We start from the raw sequence: 26,477 nt of genomic DNA, 5'->3' as shown, positions 1-26,477 counted from the left end.
TCTGTTACTACCTATAACCTGCAGGTAGGATCCTGACCTTATGCCTGTGCATGTGGCTGCTGTGTGTGTGTGTGTGTGTGTGTGTGTTATGTATGCACAGAGTCTGTTGGATGTTAATAGTGAAAGGGGTTATAAAGTTGGGCAAGTCTAGGCAGATCTGTATGTTTATGTCTATGGTTTCTAGGTTTGTCTGTTTATTTTACATCTTTTTTTAAGATAATCTGAGGTACAGAAAGAGTGATATTCTGCTTCATCCAAAGATTCAACTTGAAAGTCTTTCCCCTTTGAAAATGCATGCTTCATACATTTATGTACTTAGCTGACGCATACTTAGCAAATAGTCTTTGAATGCATTAGCTAAGAATTGTGAAAACTGTACTAAAGTGTTAAAGCCTTTAATGACAAACATTGCAGATTTTATTTACACTGACTAAGCATCACATGTGAAACTATTGCATTGTGGGAGGCTGTGGGAGTGGTTTCAATTAAATCCTAAAATTAGTGTTTAAGCTGAAAGACAGAAATAAATAAATACAAGTATGGTCTCAAAGTGAGATTATTACAAAATAATATTTTAAATGAATAACAATAAGGTCAATTACAATAAGGCACTATAGGCAATGCTCAAAACCTCTCCAATGGGTAGTTGATGTTATAAATATTATTGTAAATTATTAGTCCATGTGTTTCATTTTTTATTTCTTTTGACAGACTTCTCTCTGGGGACATGCAGGGATTCTCCAATCATTTAGTCTGGTTAAACCCTGCCCCTGTAGGCTTGTATTCATTTGCCTCCATTTTTGCATGCAACGCCCACATCTCAAAAGCCATTCAACAACCGATGCATATAGAATGCAAGTCTCCACCCTACATTTTTTCTTCTCCAATAATCAGTTACACTCACATACATACGACAATACGGAAGAAATTATCTGTCAAGGCTTTTTTTTCATTGCGACTTTAAATAGTCCTGTGGTATCACAAAAAATTGTAATTATTTTTAATTAAAATAGTATTCTGAAAAGCATAGCATATCCAGGGGTGCCGTAATGGGCAGGTGGGTGTTAGGACAATTCTAAAGGCCCCGTTCCTCTATACCTAATGCTCCCAAAAGAGAAAAATGGCTCTCTGCACCAAAGACAAGCCACCCCCAAAGAAGTCTGTCCAAAATCAGTATCGTACGATACCTTCATTCACTACAAAGTCATTTCCTGATAGGATAGCAAGGCAAGTCAGCTGCCCAAGTTTTCAGACGCACCCATACCCTGAATACCCATGTACTCCAGTCACACTTGTTCAGCTTTGTAGTCTTTATAACATGTTTGGTACTTGTTCAATTGTGTGAATTTATCTTGAAATTTATTTTATGATTTATTCTCACTGATGCATGATGCTTGAGCAACACAGTACACTGACCTCAATGACGCTGTCGAGGCTGGTACGGGCCTGTCTGTTTTTCTTATGTGATCCGCTATTAGCTCACCTGTCTGTGAGTGTGAAAAGGAGGTGCATCAATCTGGACTTGAGTTTACCTACGTACATAATTGAGGACATCATTACTTCATTCTTTTCTTTCCCCAAATTTTTTTTCCCAAAATTTCAAGTGTTTTTAATCTTTTAAATAAATGAAAGCTTTATATAAGCTATCTTGAACTTTCATTTTAAGGTGGGTTGTGTATGTTTATTTTATACTTTAGGTCAAATATCCACATTGGGTGTAGACATCACACATGTGATGCACCACATGCTTGTGTTACTTAATCAAGCTACATAATCCGTGGGAACCATAGTAATTGTAGTTAACCTTTACTGATGGCCAGTGCCATCTGATCACTTCAAAGAACAAATTCAGGGAAAATCTGATTTTGGCAATAGATCATTTGTTTATCATATTCAATTTCAATTTAAGGTTCCTAGAGATGCATGCCATTGCACACCAGCACAAGATCACTGTTTGGATTAAAATATATGCAAACAGGGGCGTAGCAGCCATTTTAAAAGTGGGGGGGGGGGACAGCTGTATGGTGATGTTACCCAAAGCTGATGTTCATAATAATACATTCTAAATAGAATACCAATTGGCATTTTACAGCACCTTAGTGGCAATTTTGGGAACATGCCGTGATAGCTTACAGGAACCTATTTTTGTGAAATCATCCTCAAAATGTAAAAATACTGCAGGACTTTGAGACCAATGTGAGACCATCTATACTTTATTTAGATAAAGATATTTTATGATATTTAAAATATTTCAGTTACACTACATTTGAACAATAACTTTTCTTACTTCTTAATAGTTGGACAAAAACAAGTGTTAAATGAGTACAGATTACATCTACAGTAATTTTATACAACATACATTTTATGAAAATATATCAATAAAACCTAAATCAATGTATTTACAAGTTTTTAATATTTTCAAGATCGAAGTGAGATTTTTAATCAAAACTTCCAAACTAAATTATTCGGCTTTCCTTGCAGGCCACAAATTGTTGAGCAATTTTTTTCAACAAAAGACAGCAGAAACCAATAATTTGTTACGTCTCATTTAGCAGACGCTTTTATACAAAGCGACAAGTAGGAGAGCATTTAACACACTGAATCCGGCGCGACGTGACGAGGTCCATACGGGCTCTGTTGTCTTTTGACGTTACAGTAGTTTAAATCATAACATGAAAACTTTATCGCGTGATTCGTGTCATCGCGACATACTGTAACATACTTACAGTGTGTGTTTGAAAAAAGGATGTAATCGTCCTTTGCTTTTTTCTGGGGTGCATTTTATCCCAGACGTACGGTGGCCTAGTAGTGCACAACACAACGAAATTAAAAAAGCAAACATAAGTTCACAACACAACGAAATCGAGACACAACACAACGGAATAAAGCCACAACACAACGAAATCGAGCCACAACACAACGGAATCAAGCCACAACACAACGGAAATGCTCCCGACCACTAGGGGGCTCTCAGAGCTCGGTAAAGTTAGTTTTCCTTGCCACTGTTCTATAGAGTCGGCAGTAATATCAATACCACGATTAGTTTAAACAGTATGTAACCACTGCATATCGACATGAAATATTAATTCAATATCACCTACGTGCAAAATAGCTTCATATTTAGGCCTATACTTGTGAATGATTTGACGCGCTACCACGGCGCATGATGAAGGGAACGTCTGCCAATCCCACTAAGTGGTTAAAACGTATAATTTGTATTCATTAAAATTACTTTTAACATTTAAAAACAGACATATTCAAATTCCAAAGCTTGTCAGTCTTACCAACAGGAACTAACAACCTTTGGAATTTGAACATGTCTGTTTTTAAATGTTAAAAGTAATTTTAATGAATACAAATTATACGTTTTAACCACTTGGTGGAATTGGTGGATGTTCCCTTTATCATGCGCCGTGGTATCGCGTCAAATCATTCACAAGTATAAATATGAAGCTTTTGTGAACGTAGTTGATTTTTAATTAATATACCATGTCGATATACAATGCTTACATACCTAAAACTAATCATGGTATTGATATCTTTGTAAAACTGTCGACTTTATAGAACAGTGACAAGGAATAGTAATATTACCTAGCTCTGAGAGCCCCCAAGTGGTCGGGAGCATTTCCGTTGTGTTGTGGCTTGATTCCGTTGTGTTGTGGTTTAATTCCGTTGTGTTGTGGTTTAATTCCGTTGTGTTGTGGCTTTATTTCGTTGTGTTGTGGCTTGATTCCGTTGTGTTGTGGCTTTATTTCGTTGTGTTGTGGCTTGATTCTGTTGTGTTGTGGCTTGATTCCGTTGTGTTGTGGCTTATTCTGTTGTGTTGTGGTTTAATTCCGTTGTGTTGTGGCTTGATTACGTTGTGTTGTGGCTTGATTCCGTTGTGTTGTGGCTTGATTCCGTTGTGTTGTGGCTTATTCCGTTGTGTTGTGGCTTGATTCCGTTGTGTTGTGGCTTGATTCCGTTGTGTTGTGGCTTATTCCGTTGTGTTGTGGTTTCATTCCGTTGTGTTGTGGCTTGATTCCGTTGTGTTGTGGTTTAATTCCGTTGTGTTGTGGCTTGATTCCGTTGTGTTGTGGCTTGATTCCGTTGTGTTGTGGCTTATTCCGTTGTGTTGTGGCTTTATTTCGTTGTGTTGTGGCTTGTTTCCGTTGTGTTGTGAACTTATGTTTGCTTTTTTAATTTCGTTGTGTTGTGCACTACGGGGCCACCGTACTGACGGCCTAATAGCAAAGTGAATGAACGAACGAAAACTCACAACAGCAACAAGAGATTTGAAGCTCATAGCAGACGCGCCCAAGAGATGATTCGCTCTGTGATTGGCTGAATGTTATTTCACTCAAATCTAAGTAACATATCAGAGAACACTGCCGGAAATATTCACGCTGGATCCAAAAAAAATAAAAAATAGCAGGGGTCAGAATCACCTGTTTCTAAAAGTGCGGGGGACGTGTCCCCCCCGTCCCCCCCGGTTGCTATGCCCCTGTATGCAAATGCTTAAGAGTTAATGATTTTGATCTTTATTGCAGTGATTGTTATGTTTCTAGCTGTCACAAGGCTGAAGACGAGGGAAGACAGACTGAAGACAAAGTATAAAATATTAAACAGGGTTTTATTTACAAGGGAAAACAGGAGGAGTAACAGAGTGAACGTGAGCATAAACATAACATAAACACTAACACGTACACCATACATCAAACGACAAACAAAAACTGAGAACAGAGGAACTAAATACAATTGTGGTGGATTAGTGTCCAAGGGAACTGATGAGTGGTGGGCAACAAAGACAAAGAGACACATGATTGATAAAAACAAACTGAAAGTTCATGAAAGTGAAACTAAAGATGAATGAGTCCAAAGGCCTGTTGCATGAAGCTAGTTGAACAAACTCTGAGTTTCAGAGTAGGTTTGGAGTTGACAAATCTATATAAACCTGGTTTAGATCAGGTTCAACGGGCTCACAATGCTCGGTATAAACGTTCTCTGTCAACTCAGGTTTGATCCAGATTAACATTGAAGTGCGTGCACCTGAAAGCGTGACACGTGCAGCAAACAGCCAATCACACGGAGCATGGAGAGCGTCTGTTTGATTCACTTCTCGCGAGAGAGTCGGCAAAATTTATGTCTCTTCTGAAGATTAAGAGATCATTATGAAAAATTTCATGAAATTAAATGCATTTACAAAGCAGAAATAAACACTGTTGCTGCAGTGAAAGTTTGAGAAGGCAACTGAAAGAAAATATCTGACTATATCAATGCATGTGAAACAAACAAATAGGTGTTATAATTTATATAGTTTCACAAAGATCTCAAAAGAATACATGCAAGCTTAACCTGTTTTAAATGTACAGTAGTGGTCAGAATTATTAGCACCCTTGGTAAATATGATCAAAGATGACTAAAAATAAATCTGCATTGTTTATCCTTTTAATCTTTAATTCATAAAATTAGCAAAAATCTAACCTTTCATTGAAGAAAAAGAAATGAAAGTGGGGGGAAAGTCACATTATGAAATAAATGTTTATATCCAAAACATGTTGGCCACAATTATTGGCACCCTTTTATTCAATAGTTTTTGCAACCTCCTTTTGCCAAGATAACAGCTCTGACTCTTCTTCTATAATGCTTGCTGAGTTTGGAGAACACCTGACAAGAGATCAGAGACCATTCCTTCATGCAGAATCTCTCCAGATCCTTCAGATTCCAACTCCATGCTGGTGCTTCTTCTCTTCAGTTCATTCCACTCATTTTCTTTAGGGTTCAGGTCAGGGGACTGGGACGGCCATGGCAGAAGCTTGATTTTTTGCTCAGAGACACAGTTTTGTGTTGGTTTTGATGTTTGTTTTGGATCATTGTCCTGATGGAAGATCCAGCCACAGCCCATTATTGGATTTCTAGCAGAAGCGGTCAGGTTTTGATTTTTTATCTGTTGATATTTGGTAGAATCCATGATACCATGTATCTGAACAAGATGTCCAGGACTTCCAGCAGAAAAATAGGCCCACAACATTAAAGATCCAGCATTATATTTAACCGTGGGAATGGGGTACTTTTTATCCATGTGTGCACCAAACCCATCTGGTGGGTTTGCTGCCAAAAAGCCCTTTTTTTAGTTTCATCTGACCATAGAAGCCAGTCCCGTTTGAAGTTCCAGTCTTGTCTGACAACTGAATATACTGGAGACTGTTTCTGGATGAGAGCAGAGGATTTTTCTTGAAACCCTCCCGAACATCTTGTGGGGATGTAGGTGCTGTTTGATAATTCTTTTTAGGCTTTCTGAGATTCAAGACTCAACTAATCCCTGCAATTCTCCAGCTGTGATCCTTGGAGAGTCTTTGTCCACTCAAACGCTCCTCCTCACTTCACATTAGGACGATTTAGACACACTTCCTCTTCCAGGCAGATTTGTAACATGTTTAGTTGATTGGAACTTCTTAATTATTGCCCTGATAGTGGAAATGGGAATTTTCAATGCTTTAGCTATTTTCTTACAGCCACTTTCTATTTTGTGAAGCTCAACAATCTTTTGCTGCACTTCAGAACTATATTCTTTGGTTTTACTCATCGTGATGAATGATTAGGGGAATTTGGCATTTGTGTTTCCTCATGTTTATATTCCTGTGAACAGGAAGTCATGGCTGGACAATTTCATGTTTATGATCACCCTGGTGTGCTAAAACAATGTAAATATGAATGGGAATATACTTCAGAGATATTCTACTCATAAAAAATTCTAGGGGTGCCAATAATTGTGGCCAACATGTATTGGAGAAAAACATTCATTTCATAATGTGATTTTCCCCCCACTTTCAATTCTTTTCCTTCAATGAAATGTTAGATTTTTGCTAATTTTATGAATTAAAGATCAAAAGGATAAACAATGCAGATTTATTTTTTACAGTCATCTTTGATCATATTTACCAAGGGTGCCAATAATTCTGACCAACACTGTATATATTAATGCATGTATTATATTTTATATTTTATATATTTTAATTTAAAAGCAAAGTTTAATATTGTCAATTAATATAATAATTATATGAATATATTAAATTAATTATACATAATTATAATTCATATAATATAAATTTAATAAATAATTAGCAGCAAAAGTTGAGCAAGTTTGTCTCTAAAATGTTTTCACTATAAACTGATTTAATTTGGAGTGAGAGATACAGAGGGAGTGGCTTTATTGCATCAGATACATGTCACTTTACTCACAGCTGAGTTTTGGTTTGCGATCTCTAACCCAGAATAAAACCTGATCTGGAGCAGGTTAACCCGCTAAAAACCAATCCATGCACCTTCATGAGCCTGAAAAACCAGAGTTTGCTTAAACTAATCTTGAACTTACCTGGGTAGAAACTGAAACCGGCTTTGTGCAACAGGCCACAGATGACTGTGACGCTAGCATGTTATATGTTTGGCAACAGTTCTTCTAACCCTAACTGATGTAGTGTGTAGCTTTTCTTTTCTTAAACAACCATGTGGGAAAACACATCATGGCCATATTCCAGGATGACAATGTCAAGATTCATCAGGCTCAAATTGTGAAAGAATATTTGGGAGGAAGCATGAAGAATCATTTTCCCACATGAATTGGCACCTCTGAGTCCAGACCTTACATTCATTGAAAGTCTTTGCGATTTGTGGGATTAGACTTTACAGAGTGCTCACCTCTTGCATTGTCAATACAAGATCTTGACCAAAAATTGATGCATCTCTTGATGGAAATAAATGTTGTGATGTTATTTCAAGAGGTGCAAGATCAAGTGCCAATTCCTGTGTGAAAATTATTCTTCATGCTCCCTCCCAACCATTCTTTCACAATTTGAACCTGATGAAACTTGACATTGTCATTCTGAAATATGGCCATAATGTGTTTTCCTACATGGTTGTTTAAGAAATTAAAAGCTACACACTTCATCAATTAGATTTAAAAGAACTACTGGAAAACACATAACATGCTAGAAACATAATATTCACTGCAATAATGATCCAATCATAGACACTTAAGCATTTGCCCATTAAATCCAAAGAGCGACTTTTTTTTGGCCGGACAGTGTAACATAATGCATGACAGGCTTTAAAGAAACAGTTTGTGTACATGCACTTTCACCTGAGAATGTATTTGCATGTGTGTGTGAACCATGGCTGTGTATGAGGGATTAGAGAGGTTTGGAACAGATTAGTTAATTATAGACACCTGTCTGCTAAGCATGGAGACTGGAGTCAGGTGGATGAGCTTGAAGAGTGTGCTGGACAGCATTCGACATGGTGTAGCACAGGTGGGGGGCAGACAGCAGATGTGAGACCATGTGCCTGTGCACATTCCTTGCATGTGGCCACACTCCAGCCTCTCCACTTGCATGAAATGAGTGTTTCATCTGGTGGGACAGTAGCTAACCTGCAGATTCACTACAGACAGATAAAGCAGTGTCCGTATTTTTAGGACACGTATTTTTCAAGGACACATTTTTTAATGTCTTCTATATTTAGTCAGTATTTTGTCGCTCTGGAAAAGGCAGGCCAGTTTTGAGTATTTATAAGAATATTTATAAAAGCAGAAGGTTGAGTTTTTGTCATTAAATTTGTGCCATTATAATCTCTCTTGATTTCACAGTGATTTTAAACCTCAAATATCACTGAGAAGGCCTCTGTCAACATGCTCTACTAATTGTTTGATTTGATTAGATGGATCTGATAGCATCTGTGCTTAGATCATGAGAAGCCTCTGCCTATTTCTGTCATGTTAGGCCAGAGTCTGCACACAACTGAAAGGTCATCACAGGTCAGGATTGTGTTTCTCTAAAATAATGCAAAGTTCAAGTTCATTATGTCTCCATAGAAAGAACCAAACAGTTTGTATAAATGTATATCATGGTGTATATGCAAATAATCACACATAAAACCAATTAATTTATTTAGGATCACGTTCACACATTTTGCACAAATCTATTTTTCATAAACATTATTGCCTGACAGCTTGCCTGAATCCGTATTTCTCCAATGCATCACTCTTTGATTCCGTTCATTCATTTTAGAGCTCATTAGAGAAGATCAGACCTGGGGAGTGAGATGGAGGGGTTGAAACAATGAGAGAGAGGACGAGGAGTCTCAAGCATATTAGCTGCTACTTACACATAATCTGGGTGCTAGACTCCTCCTCTGTATTGCCCCACGGAGTCCTGAGCAGCACCTGTTTGCCCATTTCTCTAGTATACTAATGGTGGGATAAGATCAATTTAAAGACAGAGGATTGTGCATGGAATCTCCTATCCATCGATTTGATTGATCTTGCAAGGAATAGTTGCTTATTGCATCAGAGCAATTACTTATTGTACTGCCTCCCACTTGGTATTTGGAGTTTTTGATTGACATTTCTAATGACCTGGACCGGATTCCCTGATGGATAAACTGTAGATTGACAGTGTTTCATTCAAAGTCATTTGTATAGCCCATGGCTATCTAACAAACTGCTGTGAAACTCTTCCCTTTTAGTAACTGCACTACGACAGGTAAGATGGATGATGAAAGCTCCTCAGGGTCGCCTTGCTTGTCCTTGCAATGTTGTTATTTTTATTTTGCTACTTTAGAATAGTGTTAACTTTTTGAGCTTTATTGTTACATTTGGTCTTCAAAGCTTGTATTTTGCTTAACTTGTATAGGAATCTGTAGGTGTTTCCAGCAAATTAAAATTACATGTTCAAATCAACAAAGTCTGTAGGAAATGCATGTGCAATATATTCCTTTAATATTGTTGCTTCACCTAATTGGTTGCCTCAAATGAACTGATTTTTAAGATCCAAATGACAAACTCTTTTTTCAGTCTTGTGTAGTCCCTAATGAGATTGCATAGAATTTTTGATACCAGTAAAGTATCAGCAGGCAATGGCTTTTACATTTTACTTTGACGTTTAAACAATATTTGTGTTTATTTATTTATTTATTTTACGTAACAGGACAAATTTAAAGTCTTAGCATTATATTATCAGAATGCTATTCTCAGAACTAATAGTTACCAATCAAATCTTTTGGAATTGTTTTGAATAATTTAAAGGAGTCAAATGCTATCATTTACAGTGTGAACCCAAAACATTCATTCACACCTTGACTTTTGATACATACTCTCAACTGTTGTGCAACGCAATTACTGCTGTGCTCAAATGGCTAAAATTAACCAATTGCCAGGCTTTTATCTCATTATAGGACTGGAGCTGCGTGTATCAGACAGTCTTTGATTTCCTTGGCATCATTCAGCTTTTTAATCTTGTTCAGATGAGCAGCTACTTTGAGAGTTCACAATGTACACAAACAGTAGAGGACACTTTATGTCATTAAAGTAGCTTTTGTGTTTCTTTTCTGATTTGGTAGTTGTTTTTGTTGCATGCGTATTGATAATTTTTCTTTGCTTTTCCTTACATCTTTCCATGCATGTTATGATAATTGGATAATACTGGTCCAAATATGGCCTTTGAGATACATATATCTATAATCATCCTGTTGCACCATTGCAACAAAGAACATACAACTTGGACATCATAAAACATACTTTTGGAATATACTGTTGTTGTTGCATGCATGTGCTTAATTACTGCAAGCCTAGAGGTTATGTAACCAAACAAGGTTATCTCTGTTGGAGAAGGGGGGCTGACTTCTAAGAACCTTTTAATCCAGACCAGAGTAAAGCTAAACAACTCTCGTGGCATGTGACATGACATGACATTGCCTGTAGTTGTTGGTAGACAGCTGCCAGACAAAAGTAAAGGTGATGAAACAATGACAGGCATGATCACATTCCTCAGACTTCCAAAATCAGTGAAAAAGGCTTTTACAATGAAACTAACACAATATTATAGTACAGTACAATGCACAAAAGTAATTGTCCAAAATATGTAATGGTGCTTTTTATTATTGTGGTTACAATGTTATATCAAATGTTACCTGGACGGATAACATTATATTTGCATTCCACTCTGCGGTTCATGGTCATTGATTGCATCTGTGCAATACGTGCAGATGTAAGATATGAACGCAACATATATTACACAGTATTGCCATTCTGTGTCATCGTGCACATCATACACAAACATCTTGGTCCCACAATCGACACCAACAACAATATGTATGACAATGAATACAAATTTTTGTTCATTGTCATACAAATTGCTTCAAGTGATAAATTGAAGGACCCGATTTTGCAAGCATAGCTTGTATTGTATGCTAGAGCTCCTTGATTAGATCATTTATATTGACATACTTTACTGTCTGCTCCACTTCTTTCGTCTACCAGTGCTAACAAAATGCAGAAGCAAGTGGAGATCAGAATGCATGAGAGTCATTTGGACCCTCCTACACCACCTGAAGAGTCCATGTGTGGAGGCTTCTGTGAAAAAATGATGAAGAACCTGCTACTTATGCTCACAATCCTTGGCAAGTTATTTTAACATTTTTGTTACTTTAGCAGTTTGTTAATGAAAGAAAACTTGTTACTGTTTGTGGTCAAATATGCATGGATATGTTGATATGGCAATGCAACACAATGAAGCTATCTTTCAACAGCAGTTTTTTCCCCAGTTATGCCTTTGTCAAGTTTCTTTGTCACATTTGCAAAATGAATGAATTGAATGAATGAACATCCAGAGTTTTTTTTTTAATTAAAGCACTATGTTAAAACACTATTAACACAGATTAAAATAGTTTTTTTTTTTTTTTTTTTGGGTAATGCAGGCCTATTGATTAGAGGCCTTTTTTCCCCACTTGTATCCAGACATAGTTTGTCACTCACTATGTTGTTTTAAGGCTTGGTGTGGCATGTGCACCAGAAGAAATAGACCAAAGTGTGTTAATTAAGCAGTCCTTCCAGGATTTCGCAGGACTTTTTTTTCTGATTTTTGCGGCCTAAAATAACTGAATTTGTGGCGGCTTTTCTCAAAATTTGCGGCAATGTTTACAGTATGTTTTCATGGTTTCACAGAGCTCATCGCCCCCAGTGGTGAAACATTGAAATTTCAAAACGCTTCGAAACACTTATGACGTAACGAAGCCTCGTTTACTGAAATCACGTGACTTTAGCAGTTTGATACACGCTCCGAACCACTGATTCGAAACAAAAGATTCGGAAAGCTGCGAAGCTTCATGAAGCATGTTTTGAAATCGACCACCACTACATATTGACGAATAAAGTCGTTATTTGGTTTTTTGGCACACGAAAAGTATTCTCGTCACTTCATAACATTAAGGTTTAACCACTGTAGTCACATGATGTTGAATGAATGTTTCTCATGGTTTCCAGATTACACGTGGATGGGGAAGAAACCGCTTGAATTCACTGCAGAATGAATAACATCGCTGTGAAATCTTGTGAGAGGCATTTAGGTTAAATTCTCTGTTAAACCACAGATATCAGATCAAATATCAGATATCATCCACAGCGACACCGTTTGATCTGATATCTGTGGTTTAACAGAGAATTCTGCGATGAATGTGAACGCTTCTCACAAGATTTCACAGCGATGAAATTAATTCTGCTGTGAATTCAAGCGGTTTCTTCTCAGTGCACGTGTAGAAATGTTGTTGTGTGATTGAGATCGGCTCGCTGCTCTGAACTCCAATTGTAACTCTAAGCAGCTGTTCAAGCTATGAGCTAGTATAATACATAATTCATTTTTTTTACTCTGACTTTCTGACCCAAGTAAGTCTATGTCATGTTTGTGTTTATTTGTTGTTGTTTGCATTGGTTAATATATGCCTAGAGGAGGAAATCCATGCCGTTTAATCCCTCTTTAAAAACACAGGGGTTTTAACAGGGGCACATATGGTGTGTGGCGTTCACTGGTACTTTTATCAGGGTTCAAGAAACAATTGCATTCTGATATTGTTATACTTCATAAACGGTTCAATATTATTTCTATTGAAATGTCTTATTTCTGTACCCTGATGTTCACTGTGATTCTCTGTGTCTGTTTCAGGTGTGATCATAGGTTCAGTAGCTGGTATTCTACTGAGGTATGCATCACCACTCCCCCCTGATGTCATTATGGTGATTGCCTTCCCGGGTGACATTCTCATGAGGATGTTAAAAATGGTGATTTTGCCTCTGATCATATCAAGTTTGATCACAGGTACTGTTATACACTTTGCTAAACACCTCCATCAATGCTATTTTTTTTTTTTTTGCTATTTGTATTCTGGTAAACCAGCATAAATATAGCTGCATTAGCAATGCGATATTGATATACTGACCATTGATATATGTGTCTCAAAGACCATCAGCAATAAATTTAGCCACAGAAATAACCTGCACGTAATGACTTTGGAGTCAAAGTTATAACCACAATTTTATAGCTTTTATAATTTGAAATATGGAATAGGTACAGAAATAGTGATTTTGTAATGGCTTTGCCATTTTTTTGTCCTTTCAACTATTTCTTTGTAATTCAGTACAAGATAAAAAAAAAAAAAAAACATGCTTGTTAAATTTAGGGTGGATCAGTTTCAGTGGTTCAAGAGCAGAAAATGTTTAAACATGTTAGCAAAAAATAAATAAATAAATAAATCTGTAATTAGAAAATTCAAAACATTCCTAATGTATTATTCATTCATTAATCACAGCAATAATTATGAAACTTAACCAGAGATACTTTATTTTTATTAATGCTGCCTTGTGAAAATGCTACTAGTATCAGTAGCAATTTTTTGTCCTTTTTTTTTTTTTTTTTTTTTTAGGATTAGCAGGGTTGGATGCCAAGTCCAGTGGTCGTTTAGGCACAAGGGCCATGGTGTACTACATGTCTACCACCATCATCGCAGCTGTGCTGGGGGTGATCTTGGTGCTCCTCATCCACCCCGGTAACCCCAAACTGAAGGCAAACCTGGGCGAAGGGAAAAAGAATGATGAAGTGTCCAGTTTAGATGCCTTGTTCGATCTCATCAGAAATCTGTTTCCAGAAAATCTTGTTCAGGCTTGTTTCCAGCAGGTGTGTGCATCCAAAGTGCTTTTGATTTCATATAATTTTATTCATTTAATATCATCTATATTTCTGTGAATCTCTCATTTGTTATTTCTCATTAGCCTTTCATTAATATACAATGACTGAATTATTAATATTTAACTATCTCTTTATGTAGATCCAGACTGTTACTAACAAAGTAGAAGTAGCTCCTCCTCCAAATCCAACTCGATTTGGACGAAATTCTACCAAGGGTGCAGCAAAATATGTGATCAAGAAGTCTCTTCAGTTCAAGAGTGGCATGAATGTGTTAGGTATTAGATGGCTTTGATTCCATGATATATGAAAATGTAATTTCTATACATACTGTATGTACTTCACATTAACATGGTGGCATTGTGTGTTTCTGTAGGAATCATTGGGTTCTTTGTGGCATTCGGCATATGTATGGGAAAGATGGGAGAAAGGGCCAAGCTGATGCTTGAGTTCTTCAACGTTCTCAACGAGATTGTTATGAAGCTTGTCGGCATGATCATGTGGTCAGCTTTTATGATTGTTTATGAGTAAAGTTTACACACTGCAAAAAAAAAAAAAAAAAAAAAAAAAAAAAAAAAAAAGCTTTTCTTAGTATTTTTGCCTTGTTTCCAGTCCAAATATCTAAAAATTCTTAAATCAAGAAGCATAAATAAAATGTACAGAAGAGGATTAGGGTCAAGCAATAATAAAAAAATAAAACCATCTCGAGATTAAAGTTGTTAAATTTCGAGAAAAAACTTGTTAAATTTTCGAGAAAAAAGTCGAAATAAAATGTTGAGAATAAACTCATTAAATTACGAGAAAAAACTCGTTAAATTTCAAGAAAAAAGTCGAGATAAAATGTTGAGAATAAACTCATTAAATTATGAGAATAAAGTCATTAAATTACGAGAAAAAAGTCGTTAAATTATGAGAACAAATTCGTAATTTAACGAATTTGTTCTCGTAATTTAACGACTTTTTTCTCATAATTTAATGACTTTATTCTCAACATTTTATCTCGACTTTTTTCTCGAAATTTAATGACATTTTTCTCATAATTTAACGAATTTGTTCTCGTAATTTAACGACTTTTTTCTCGTAATTTAACGAGTTTATTCTCAACATTTTATCTCGACTTTGTTCTCGAAATTTAACGACTTTTTCTCGTAATTTAACGAGTTTATTCTCAACATTTTATCTCAACTTTTTTCTCGAAATGTAACAACTTTAATCTCGAGATGGTTTTATTTTTTTATTATTGCTTGGCCCTAATCCTCTTCCGTAAAAATGACATAAGATATTATATCTTGTTTTCTGAAGAAATAAAAGTGAGTTTTTGCTTAAAACAAGCATAATTATTTGCCAGTGGGGTGATACAAATAATCTTATTTAAATGAAAAATACTAAGTAAGAAAAACATTTTTTTTTTTTTTTTTTTTTTTTTTTTTGCGGTGCATGATATTCATTTTCTACCTTTAGTAGTCTATTTGTTGACTGATTTATTAACTATGACATATATACACTACCTTTCGAAGGTTTGGGGTTAATTTTGAAAGAAGTATCTTATGCTAGCCAAGGCTGCATTTATTTGATCAAAAATACAGTAAAACGGTAATTTACAGCTGTATTTTCAGCATCATCACTCCAGTCTTCAGTGTCACATGATCCTTCAGAAATCATTCTAATATTCTGATTTGTTGCTCAAGAAACATTTCTTATTATCACTGTCAAAAACAGTTGTGCTGCTTAATATTTTTGTGAAAACATCCTTTTCAGGATTTTTTGATGAATAGAAAGTTCAAAAGAACAGTACTGATTTAAAACAGAAAACTTTTGTAACATTTAAATGTCTTTACCGTCACTTTTGATCAATAGTGCTGTTCAATTGAATGCATCCTTGCGGAATAAAAGTATTAGATTATTTTTAAGAAATCTTACTGACCGTAAACCTTTGAACAGTAGTGTTAATGATGGTGATTTTAACTGTTTAACTGCCTTTAACTGTCTTGAACTGACTTTTTGTCTTAGTTTATTTCCTGTCATTAAATTACTGATTCATCTGTTAGTTTGGCTCTTGACTTTGCTGCATGTCTCTGTCCGGTAACAGGTATTCCCCCGTTGGTATTGCGTGTCTGATCTGTGGAAAGATTATTTCAATCAATGATCTGGAGATGGTGGCCAGGCAACTTGGAATGTACATGGTCACTGTCATCGTTGGACTTATCATTCACGGAGCCATTTTCCTTCCCTTAATATATTTTGTTATTGTTCGGAAAAACCCATACACATTCTTCATGGGAGTTTTCCAAGCTTGGGTCACCGCTTTAGGAACAGCTTCTAGGTAAATTATTTAACTTTTCCTTTAATTGTGCCATGTATTTCGCCTTTGAGAATTCTTAAACACATCAAGTTAAAGAGAGGGAAGGCCATTGTTTCATTTCGCATGTTCAGAAGTTGAATAATGAATAATGGCAAGAATAAATCTGAAATCTTGATATGCCTCTTTTGTAGTGCTGGGACATTACCTGTCACTTTCCGCTGTCTAGAGGAAAATCTGGGCATTGACAAGAGAGTCACTCGATTTGTATTACCTGTTGGAGCAACAATCAACATGGACGGTACAGCGCTTTACGAGGCTGTAGCGGCCATCTTTATTGCCCAGATGAATGGAATAGAACTTGATCCTGGTCAGATTGTGACAGTCAGGTAAGACCTACTGTCTACACACAGCGTGTAAATTAGTGCTTTACACAAATATTATTCTGATAGCACCTACTGATTCACTGCAGGCAGTTTCCTGGTGGCTACATAAAATTAAATGGATTCATCCCAAAAATAAAATTAAATCATTGTTTTCTCATCCTCCACTGCAAAAAAAAAAAAAAAAAAAAAAAAAAAAAAAAAAAAAAAAAAATATATATATATATATATATATATATATATATATATATTTTTTTTTTTTTTTTTTTTTTTTTATACTTAGATTTTTTTGTCTTGTTTCCAGTCCAAATATCTAAAAATTCTTAAATCAAGAAGCATTTTCTAAACAAGTAAAATTAAAATATAAGAATTATTTTTAGATATTTGGACTAGAAACAAGACAAAAACTCTAAGAAAAGCATTTTTTTGCAGTTATCTTGTTGTTACAAACCTGTTTACTGCAATTTTACTGTGGTACAAAAACAGATTTTTTTATTTTTTTATTTTTTAGTTATCATGTCTTCAAGTTCTTAAAATAACATCCAAAAAGCATCATAAAAGTATTGTATGTTCCTTATAGTATTCTCTGGTACATTCAGATCATTGATTCAGGAATGAATTGAACAATCTGATTTGTGAATCCAGGTAACTGGTTCATTGAAAAGAATAAGCTCAAAGTAGTGAGACATTTTATTAATTGGACTGATCCAGTTCTTGAGAACTCTTTGACTCAGTGGATCTGGTAGCAGCCCTTAACAACCCATTAGTGGGGATGATTAGCAGTAAATGAAGATTTAAAGTTCAATGTGTTTGTCATATTGTTTCAGAAGGCATTTGAATATAGTATAATTTGTAGCTTCACAGATGTGGTCGCTATGACCTTTTGCTAAATGAACAATAGCTGTTTGAAGATTCTTTGAAAGTTCTACTGAGTTCCACAGGAAAAAAAAAAAAAAACCCAGAGAACGAGTTTGAACGAGAACGAGAATGAATAATGACAGAATTTTCATTTTTAGGAGAATTTTTTCCTTTAATGGTCAGTACTGCTACTTGTTTGAAACAAATGTTGGTAAAATCACATTTTTCAAAATGAAAATTAGAGCAAAGTGATCTTTTATTCTTAAAGTTTGCAACTAATCAAATGCAATATTTATGTTTTGTTTGTAGCCTTACAGCGACTCTCGCTAGCGTAGGAGCAGCCAGTATTCCCAGTGCTGGTCTGGTGACGATGCTTCTGATCTTGACAGCTGTGGGACTACCGACTCAAGACATCAGTTTACTGGTAGCAGTCGACTGGTTACTGTAAGTTAAATCAATCTCTCTCTGCTGATTTTGAAATTTAACTCAAAGATTAGCTATCAATCAAAAATGATCTCCAGTTTAAGATTTAGTGTCAAAGCAAATCTTGTGGCATGTTTAACCATTTGCTTTGCATGTTGATACAATCCCTAATAGCATTTGGAGTTGTTTAGCCTTGAGAGATGTGGTACCTTTCTATGTTTTCTTCTGCTTGATCAAACAGGGACCGTTTCCGAACATCAGTCAATGTCGTTGGTGACTCGTATGGGGCGGGAATCGTGTACCACCTCTCCAAAGATGAGCTTGACCTATTTGATGCGCAGCAAAGGCCAGATGACTTTGAGATGGCCAAGACACAATCCTTTTTTGAGAATAACACTAACCATGGTGTATATGCATCTCACAACTCCTATCAGCCGGTCCAAATAGATGAATGCAAGGTACATTTCACTCTCACAGACATAGAAACCTGTATGTAGATGCTTTTATTTCTTTCCCCGACATTGTATGTATCATTGTGATTTTTTTTTTTTATTATTTACACTTTTGTATTTTTTGATCATTCCTAATGTGAATGCATAAGAAATGAAACAAAATGAAGGAATAAATAAATATGTTTTATTTATTTGTTCTGGTGCTAGGTGAAATAGCAGTTTTTGTGCTGGCTTTGTATATCCACACCAGTATTTGGATCAGTTTGGGCAATTATATACATGTGTACAGTAAAGCTTTCACATTTTGTATTGTACTAATGCCAAGCTGCCTTTGGCTATTCTCAGCTAAAAATGAAAGTGATACAAAGCAGCGTACTAGTGCGCACCTCATTTTTACCATCTACATTTCGAGACGACAAAGGCTGCTATTTCATCATTTCAGGCTCAGTGTTTTTAAGCTTGACAGAAGTGATTGTTTTCCGTCAGTAAGAAACTGCAGTGTTTTTCTTTCTTTTATGCCTCATTTTCACTGCAATTGAGTAGACATTTTAACCCTGTGTTTCAAAAATGCATAGGACTGTGTGGTAGCACGTGTGACACTTTTCACAACCCCTTTTAGAAGATTAGCTTTGGGCAGAGATTCACTGCAATTAGGAAAAATGTAAATACATACAAAATATAACCATTCAAATGATTTTGTCTATCTGTATTCAGTCTTTCAGCATTCTGTAAGGAATCCCGCTGCAGCTAATTATTATCTGGCTTGTGGTGGGTACATTTCTGTGAATTTGGATATAAATTGTACTGTTAACATATCAGACTACCTGGATTCTCTGCTCCAAACCATAAACAGTTTAGTTAGCACCAGTTAATGCATTTTGACTGTGCCTTGGTCCAACAGTTAGTTGTCCCTGATAATTGCTTTCAGGTAACCTTGGCCTCAAATGGCTCCCCTGCAGAGTTCTCACTTGTTGAGGAGGAACCATGGATACGCGAGTAACACAGCACACAGATCCAGCTCCGCCTTATCCTGAGTCCCACAAGCTTATCCTTTCTGGTGAAAACCAAATGCTAATTTTATACATATAAACAGTCAGAAGTTACCACAAAACTTTTCACATGCACAACCACTGACCTTTTGTATGACAATCTCAGTTCATTTGACAAACAAAGGGAAGAGAATGTAGCTTGAAAGTAGCTGGTGCTCGTAGTGGTTCAGCTGGTTCAGCCTCATACATTATAATTCACATCCAAGGATTACGATAGTTGTAATTCTAGGCCTTGGGTTTGACGATAGATCTGAAACCTGCTGCCTTAAGGCTACTGCGTAGAAGGATCACAATGGCTTGTCCAGCCTGGAACCCCAGACTGACCCTAGAGCACTACTAGTGGCAGGAGGAGAGAAGTGCAGTTTGTTTGCTGAAGATACCTTTGACTGGCTTGGCTTAGGTGGATTAACCCTTGGTGGCGGCACTCCAGATCAGCCTCTTATAAGAGCTTACCGATGTACTTAGAGGTTCTGAAATAGTGGTTTGCCTCCAAATGCTGCCACTTATTTTTAGACACCACCCAACGTAAATGCCACGTTAGCAATTACAGAGTGATTAGGCATAAAGTATGACATTGAGTTGACTGGCGTTATCTGAAAGGAACGTTGGCTTTAAAGGGTTAGTTCATCCAAAAATGAAAATTCTGTCATTTATTACTTACCCTCATGTCGTTCCACACCTGTAAGACCTTCGTTCATCTTCGGAACACAAATTAAGATATTTTTGATGAAATCCGAAACAAAATTCAAAACTAAAGATAAAATTGTTTTTTGTTTTTTGTCACTTAATAACATTAAGGTAGAACCACTGTACTCACATGAACTGTTTCAAATACGTCTTTAGTACCTTTCTGGATCTTGAGAGGTTCAGTGACATTGCTGGCAATAGAGGCCTCACTGAGCAATTAGATTTCATCAACAATATCTTAATTTGTGTTCTGAAGATGAATGAAGGTCTTACGGGTGTGGAACGACATGCGGGTGAGTAATTAATTACATTATTTTCATTACGGGGTGAACTAATATCCTACATTCACCACTCAAGAAGAAAGAAGTTTTCGTTCCGACATTATGAGTGTACATGCGTGTTTTTTGTTTGAGGGAAGGGACTTGCATGTGTGTAGGTTTTGTACGTATCTGTGTGCTTTGTTAAGTTGTCGATTTATTTGTGTATTTTTTTGCTAAGTTACAATCTTGCCTTGAAGACATCAACTGCATTCCCATTTTCTTGGATCGTAGACGACTAATAGTGTTTAATTCTCTGAGGAGCCTTCTTGGATACTCAGATATTAAGTCCAGTTGAATGGATTCTATATTCACGCTGATAATAGAGGCCCTCATGTTGGTTGGTGCTCAGGTTGTTAGCATGATATACAAACAGAAAAGAGATGACAGAATTGAAATCTATCTTTAAATCTGCACTGTTTATTTAGTAGTCTCTAATTACTATTATAGCAACACGATAAACATTCCTCTTTTGCACCAGAATCTTAAAATGTTCTCATTAAAGTGCCTCCTTGCACTTTCTGTAAATAAATAAATAAATACACATATATGCTGTCATATTTTAGATATATTTTTCATGGAAACTTAAGTGTGGTATTTCATCACTTTTTGTCTGTTGTTTTATAAAACAACGGCAATTCATGTATTCACTTTAGCATATTATTTTAGGTAGATTAGAGTCTAACAGGTTGTCTTAGTTATCATTATTATATTCCATGTACGTCACTGGGAACAGATGGCTGTGAAACACTGACTGATGAGTAAAAATGTATGTATGTGAATGTAAGCATATTTTTCACTGTTACAATTCATAATGATATTGTGTCTCAAATATTGTGTATTGTTAAACATTTTGGTAGGGATAATAACACTAGGGGAAAAAGTCAAATTACTAATAATTATAAACCAGGCTTGCTACAGATTTAGCAGCCCTGTGGAGTGTAGGGATAATAAAGGGCAACCTACAGTAGATACAGTATCTGTAATATAAATGTGTGCACTATTGGAATATCTGTTCAGGCAGGGCCTGACACATCTAGAGGTACTGTGATATATGTTATAAATGTGACCATCCTGCTCTTTTTATTTGTGCAACCTTGTTTGGTTTCAAAGACATTGTATAACTTTGTCTACCAAACTGTTCACTTTTTAAATTTGTCTTTTTCCTCTATTTTTCTATGAAATACCTATAACAAATTGTAAATAAAGGCAATGCTTCTTGTCTCAGAGTGTTTCTGTTTTATTTTTCTTTCAGTTTTCCCAAGTCTTTAGACAGTGGGTGTCAAATAATTTTATTAAAATATGTAAATATATTTTTACTATCTGAAGATTTGACATCTCATACATTTTATTGAATTTATTATCCACAAGAAATGTGCTCAGACAGCTGACAAAATATGTTTTTATGGGTAATTTAATAAATGAAAAGATTTACAATTGCTTCATTGCAATACAAACTGAATATGGTTTCTCTATTTATAAAAGACAGGGCAATGTCTAAAAATGTAACATTTCTCACACAGTACATAGTACTTACGAACAGATGAAAACCAGTATAAAAATGTTTTCTCACCATATCATTCTTAACATCACTCAACAAGAGATAATAAGCTTTTTATATTATTGAAATAATACTTTAAAAAGGAAAGGAAATTTGAAATATGATTTTTTGATGCAATGAAATGGAAGCAAATTGCACTCCGAGCAGGAAAAAAAAAAGAAAAAAAATCAGTGCAAATAAAAACTACAGCAGAGTTTTCAAACCTACACAGTATCCATTATAAAAAAAAAAAAATCAAAGACACTTTTTATTTGGCATACTGTGTATTATTATTTTGATCTATTTTAAGAGCTTTATTCAAAGCTCAGGCTCTGCCAACGTCAGCCATTTTCCCTCCATCAGCTTCACCTGTGTTACATTAAATATTCTCTCTCACGCTCATCCACACAGGTAGCTATATTGTCCTCTGTTGTACCGTTCTTCAAGTTTGTAACACTCATCAGCGCCACTATCTCCTGCTCTTTTTCTGACAGTGGCAGCGTTTCTGTTTTACTGTAGTCTTTGTTGTGCTCCTCAGTCATGATGTTTCTGCTCTGTTTCGGTCCATACCACCTAAGTAAGGAGTTACATTCAGTAAACTAAAGCCTGGCTTCAATGGCTGATGAATGTGATGAATTTACTGAATGAAAAAAAAAATCTAAGAAGTAAACTTACTTGTCTCTTGTGGCAATAGCAGCAAGTATGCATACTATGGCTCCAACAACCACACAGAATGCAAAGATTATCAACCAAGCTGCAGAGAATTGAAAGATGGTAAATTGTCAGATTTACATTGTCAGTTGAATTAAAAGTGAAGAAACTGATGGTATCTGCAGTGCTGTCACGTGAACTTACTAGATGGTCCGTTCCCTTTGGATGATTCTGGAGGTAAAATGGTATCAACAATTTCAGGTTGACCTGCATTGAAGATGCATTTGTAATGAAACATAATGACTCAAAATATTATATAGTATAACATCATTACAAAATTGATCAACATATTTAAGCATCTAAATGATGTACCACTTGATGATATTAAACAATATCAATTAAAATGTAGCTTATTTATGTAATTATCATCAATGGGCAAACTAAATGTGCAAAGATGGATCTAAATCCTTTGGGAGCTTGTTTCCAGGTTATAAAAAAAGTAACACCGAGAGAAAGTTTGAAATAATAAATAGAGTCATGTTGTGAAATACAAAATCACACTATGAGATATAAAGTCAGAATTATGATAAAAATAAAATTGCAGTTGTGAGTAATAGTCACATCATGAGAAATAAAGTTGGATTGTGTAATATAAAGTTACAATTTTGATTGATTGATTGATTGTTACTCTGAGGCAGACAATATATAAGAGGGCTATGTGTTGTGGATTTTGTGGGGACATTCACCTTCAAAACTGGCGTTCAAAATTCGATTGTTTTTTTTTGGATTCACAGGTATCTCTATGGATCTACCCTCAGCTGGCAAGATGGTAATCGACCTTGTTGTGAATTGATTAGGCTCGAATTCTGATGCTGATCCACTCCCCTCTGTATCGAAAAAGAAAACACTGGGGGAAACAGAGGATGAGCTCTTCCCAAAACTGGGCTTGTTTGTTGGGCCTTTAGTGTCCAAGGTAGCCACAGTAGAGGGTTTCATGTCCACATCAGGAAGAACTGTTTTGGGGACCTCCATGTCATTCAAAGGGGATGTTTCTCTTTTTACTCTTCCCAGTATCTCTTCCAAATCTACTAGAAAGCCCTCCGTCTTGACCTCCTTAAGAATGTCTTCATGTGACTTTCCATCTTCGTAAGAAATCACATAAAAGATTACCGTCAAAAAGCTTAAATATTTAAGCGATATATCAGTGTTTTGCATTGCTGTGCTTACACCAAAACAAAATAAAAGATAAGAAGGTTGCGTTTAAATGTTGAACTACGCAGATACTTTGCATGTTAGTACACAGTCAAACAAGAAACAATAATGAACAAGAAGTCACATCCTAAGTATTCAAATCAGTTCAGCAACGTTTTTGTTCCTCCTTCATTGTGGTACTGCAGGCACGTAAAAAAAAAAAAAAAAAGTGTGAGGTCACAGAGATATGACTAATGTTCTGGATTAGGCGTGGTTGGATTTGAACAATGAAGTGTATGTCTGCTGCATGTCTTGCTTCTTCACAATACACACCCCTCAACTCAAAAGGTAAAGCTAATACACCAAGAGTCTAAGCAAGTCTTCAATAAAGTACAGTATTTCAAAATATAATTCTAGGTACTGCAGGGAATAAAAAAGGGAACTTACTTTCTATGGCTGTGTTTCCATTAGTTAAGCCCTCAGAGTTACTTTTTACAGTATTTTCACAGTTTACTGATGAATCTTTGAGGGAAGGAAAATGAAAAATCAACGAGACATAAAACCTGCTTAGTTTGTTTTTATATCGTTTCTCATTAAGACATCCCATTTTCTTTACACTCACCTGAAGGGTTAAAACAGTAAACATCAGAAAGATACTCTGCTGCTTTAGGGTGCAAGGTGACCTCCGTAGAACTGGAGTCACAGTTTGGACCATTAACGTGTGGGAGGAACATGACGTTTTGATCATCAATCCAGCCGTATCTAAACAAAGGTGTGGGGTTCATTTAAAAATTAAGTACTGTCATTAAGCAATATCAAAAGAAGTGCATTTATGTCTGAACATGTTATTTAGCTCTAGGCTAAGGCTATTGTACACAGCCTGTTTTCTTTACCTGCATGTTCTCAAGCCTTTTTTGTAAGCTTCAATGATCTGTTCCTGTGTTGCCAGTTTGTAATCTAAACTCTGACACAGTTCCAAAGCCTGTTGGAAAGTAAGAGAGTAAAGGCTGGTTCCCTCAACATGGAGAACACCGGCAAAGCTGCATCTGCCAATGTGACCTGTCAAAAGAGAAACTAATGTGAATATTCAAAGTCAGAAATCTTTATTTATGTAACAATTGTTTTCCATGTATTATCACACTAATGATTAGATTGTAAATGGGGGCCAAATGTAGGCTCTGTGTGTGACAGATGAGCAATTTAGCATTAGGTATCATTAAATGAATCTCTCAATGAATCATTGCATGTGCAGACGTGAGCACATCTGTAACACATCTAGGCCATCTGTAAGCCTATGACTTTGTAAATGACTTCGTTTTTGTCTCAAAATAACACGTTTAGACTAGCAAGCGATTTGAAAGACATTAATTAGTGGAACAACTGATACATAGTGTGCAGAAGAAGGGAGTTTGATATGACTAGACACAAGGTATACTACTAGACTGGCTACTAGACTTTGCTGTATACAAGACCATAAGAGATTTGAAGAAAAAATTCTTAAATCTGAAAACTTTTTTTTTTTTTTTTTTTTATGTCATTTTGTGTCTTGATTTAAGAATGTTTAGATATTTGTACAGGAAAACAAGACAAATATACTAAGAAAATCACTTTTGCATTGAAGTTACAGTCTAAGAGAGGAGAAGATTAATAAACTTCTAAAGAACTGAGATTATATGATTATATTGTATTATATGTACAATAAACTTAACAAGCCAGGGGCTGTATTACAGAAACATCATTACTCTGGAATCCTATCTTATCTATAACCATAGCGGTATCAGTTAAAACCTGTCAGATCTTAATTTCATTCCTAAGATATGACGTTTCTGTAATATGACCCCAGGCCTTTATTCTAAGCCATAATCTGACATTTATCTATAAAGAATATCGTCAATGCACTAAAAGTGAATGAGCAGAGATGAGATAGCCTCAAAACATTCAACAGCTCAGCTGATGCTTTGGAGTTTAAAACCATAACCTTTGTTGTCAAATGCAAAAAGGGTTGCAAACTCATTACTACAGTCAAATCAATATCGTAATCATTATCTTGCCACAGTAAATGCGTCTTGACCAAGACTGTACAAAGCCATCAGAGGCACCTCTGAGATCAATAAGTAACAATTTCAACATCACTCACCCTGAACCGGAGCTGCCTGAAGTAGAGCTGGTGATCCAGTAGCAAGTACTACAAGTAACAAAGTCCACATGGTCAGTGCTGTGTCATGTACTAGATGAGGAAGTATACCTGTCTGTTGGCCCTGAACCAGTTTGCTTCGCTTTGATTCTCCTTTGTAATTTTCTGAACCCTCTAGAGATGTTCCTCGCCTCTTTTATATGCTCAGAGTAAAGTACTTGGTGAGCAATAATGGGGTGGTGCTATGAAGAACACACCCTCACCATTGTCGCTCATATTTCCTCACTCTCTCAGGGCAGTCAGCATTAACATGCCAGACACCTTGAAAATCATGGAATTATTGAGATCAATCGGTTTATGTATGCAATTACATGTGTAGGCAATTTTGTACTGCACTTTTTGCACTGTTTCTGATCTAAATAAAAGTATTAATGTGATCAAACTGTGTCTTCATTCATGTATATTAAAAAAGTACCTGCATGTAATTACTGTAATCAATTTCTGT

At 35.9% G+C, this 26,477-nt stretch overlaps 2 protein-coding genes across 4 annotated transcripts; one reads left to right on the top strand and one right to left on the bottom strand.

Annotated features, from left to right (window-relative positions):
- Positions 1-11,296: 11,296 nt before the first annotated feature.
- On the top strand, positions 11,297-20,172 carry slc1a2a (solute carrier family 1 member 2a). Of its 2 annotated transcripts, none has more exons than XM_048185132.1 (10): positions 11,297-11,433; positions 12,972-13,124; positions 13,729-13,979; positions 14,131-14,266; positions 14,365-14,491; positions 16,078-16,311; positions 16,482-16,676; positions 17,838-17,972; positions 18,193-18,409; positions 19,332-20,172. In XM_048185132.1, exons 1-10 carry the CDS (start codon positions 11,304-11,306, stop codon positions 19,401-19,403), a joined length of 1,650 nt encoding a protein of 549 aa, XP_048041089.1. In that variant the 5' UTR covers positions 11,297-11,303; the 3' UTR covers positions 19,404-20,172. The 2 variants fall into 2 exon arrangements, with proteins under 2 accessions (XP_048041089.1, XP_048041088.1); XM_048185131.1 differs by lacking the exon at positions 11,297-11,433 and adding an exon at positions 19,118-19,171 and having other exon boundaries at positions 12,842-13,124.
- Positions 20,173-21,852: 1,680 nt separating this feature from the next.
- Positions 21,853-26,171, bottom strand: cd44a (CD44 molecule (Indian blood group) a). Of its 2 annotated transcripts, none has more exons than XM_048185134.1 (8): positions 25,976-26,171; positions 24,732-24,897; positions 24,461-24,600; positions 24,286-24,360; positions 23,394-23,789; positions 22,852-22,878; positions 22,672-22,750; positions 21,853-22,569 (listed from the first exon to the last, which is right to left on the bottom strand). In XM_048185134.1, exons 1-8 carry the CDS (start codon positions 26,043-26,045, stop codon positions 22,371-22,373), a joined length of 1,152 nt encoding a protein of 383 aa, XP_048041091.1. In that variant the 5' UTR covers positions 26,046-26,171; the 3' UTR covers positions 21,853-22,370. The 2 variants fall into 2 exon arrangements, with proteins under 2 accessions (XP_048041091.1, XP_048041090.1); XM_048185133.1 differs by having other exon boundaries at positions 22,852-22,914; positions 25,976-26,170.
- Between the last annotated feature and the right edge of the window lie 306 nt (positions 26,172-26,477).

Source organism: Megalobrama amblycephala, linkage group LG3, assembly GCF_018812025.1.
Source record: "Megalobrama amblycephala isolate DHTTF-2021 linkage group LG3, ASM1881202v1, whole genome shotgun sequence".
Taxonomy (NCBI): Eukaryota; Metazoa; Chordata; class Actinopteri; order Cypriniformes; family Xenocyprididae; genus Megalobrama; species Megalobrama amblycephala.
This window is presented reverse-complemented; position numbering and strand designations above follow the sequence as displayed.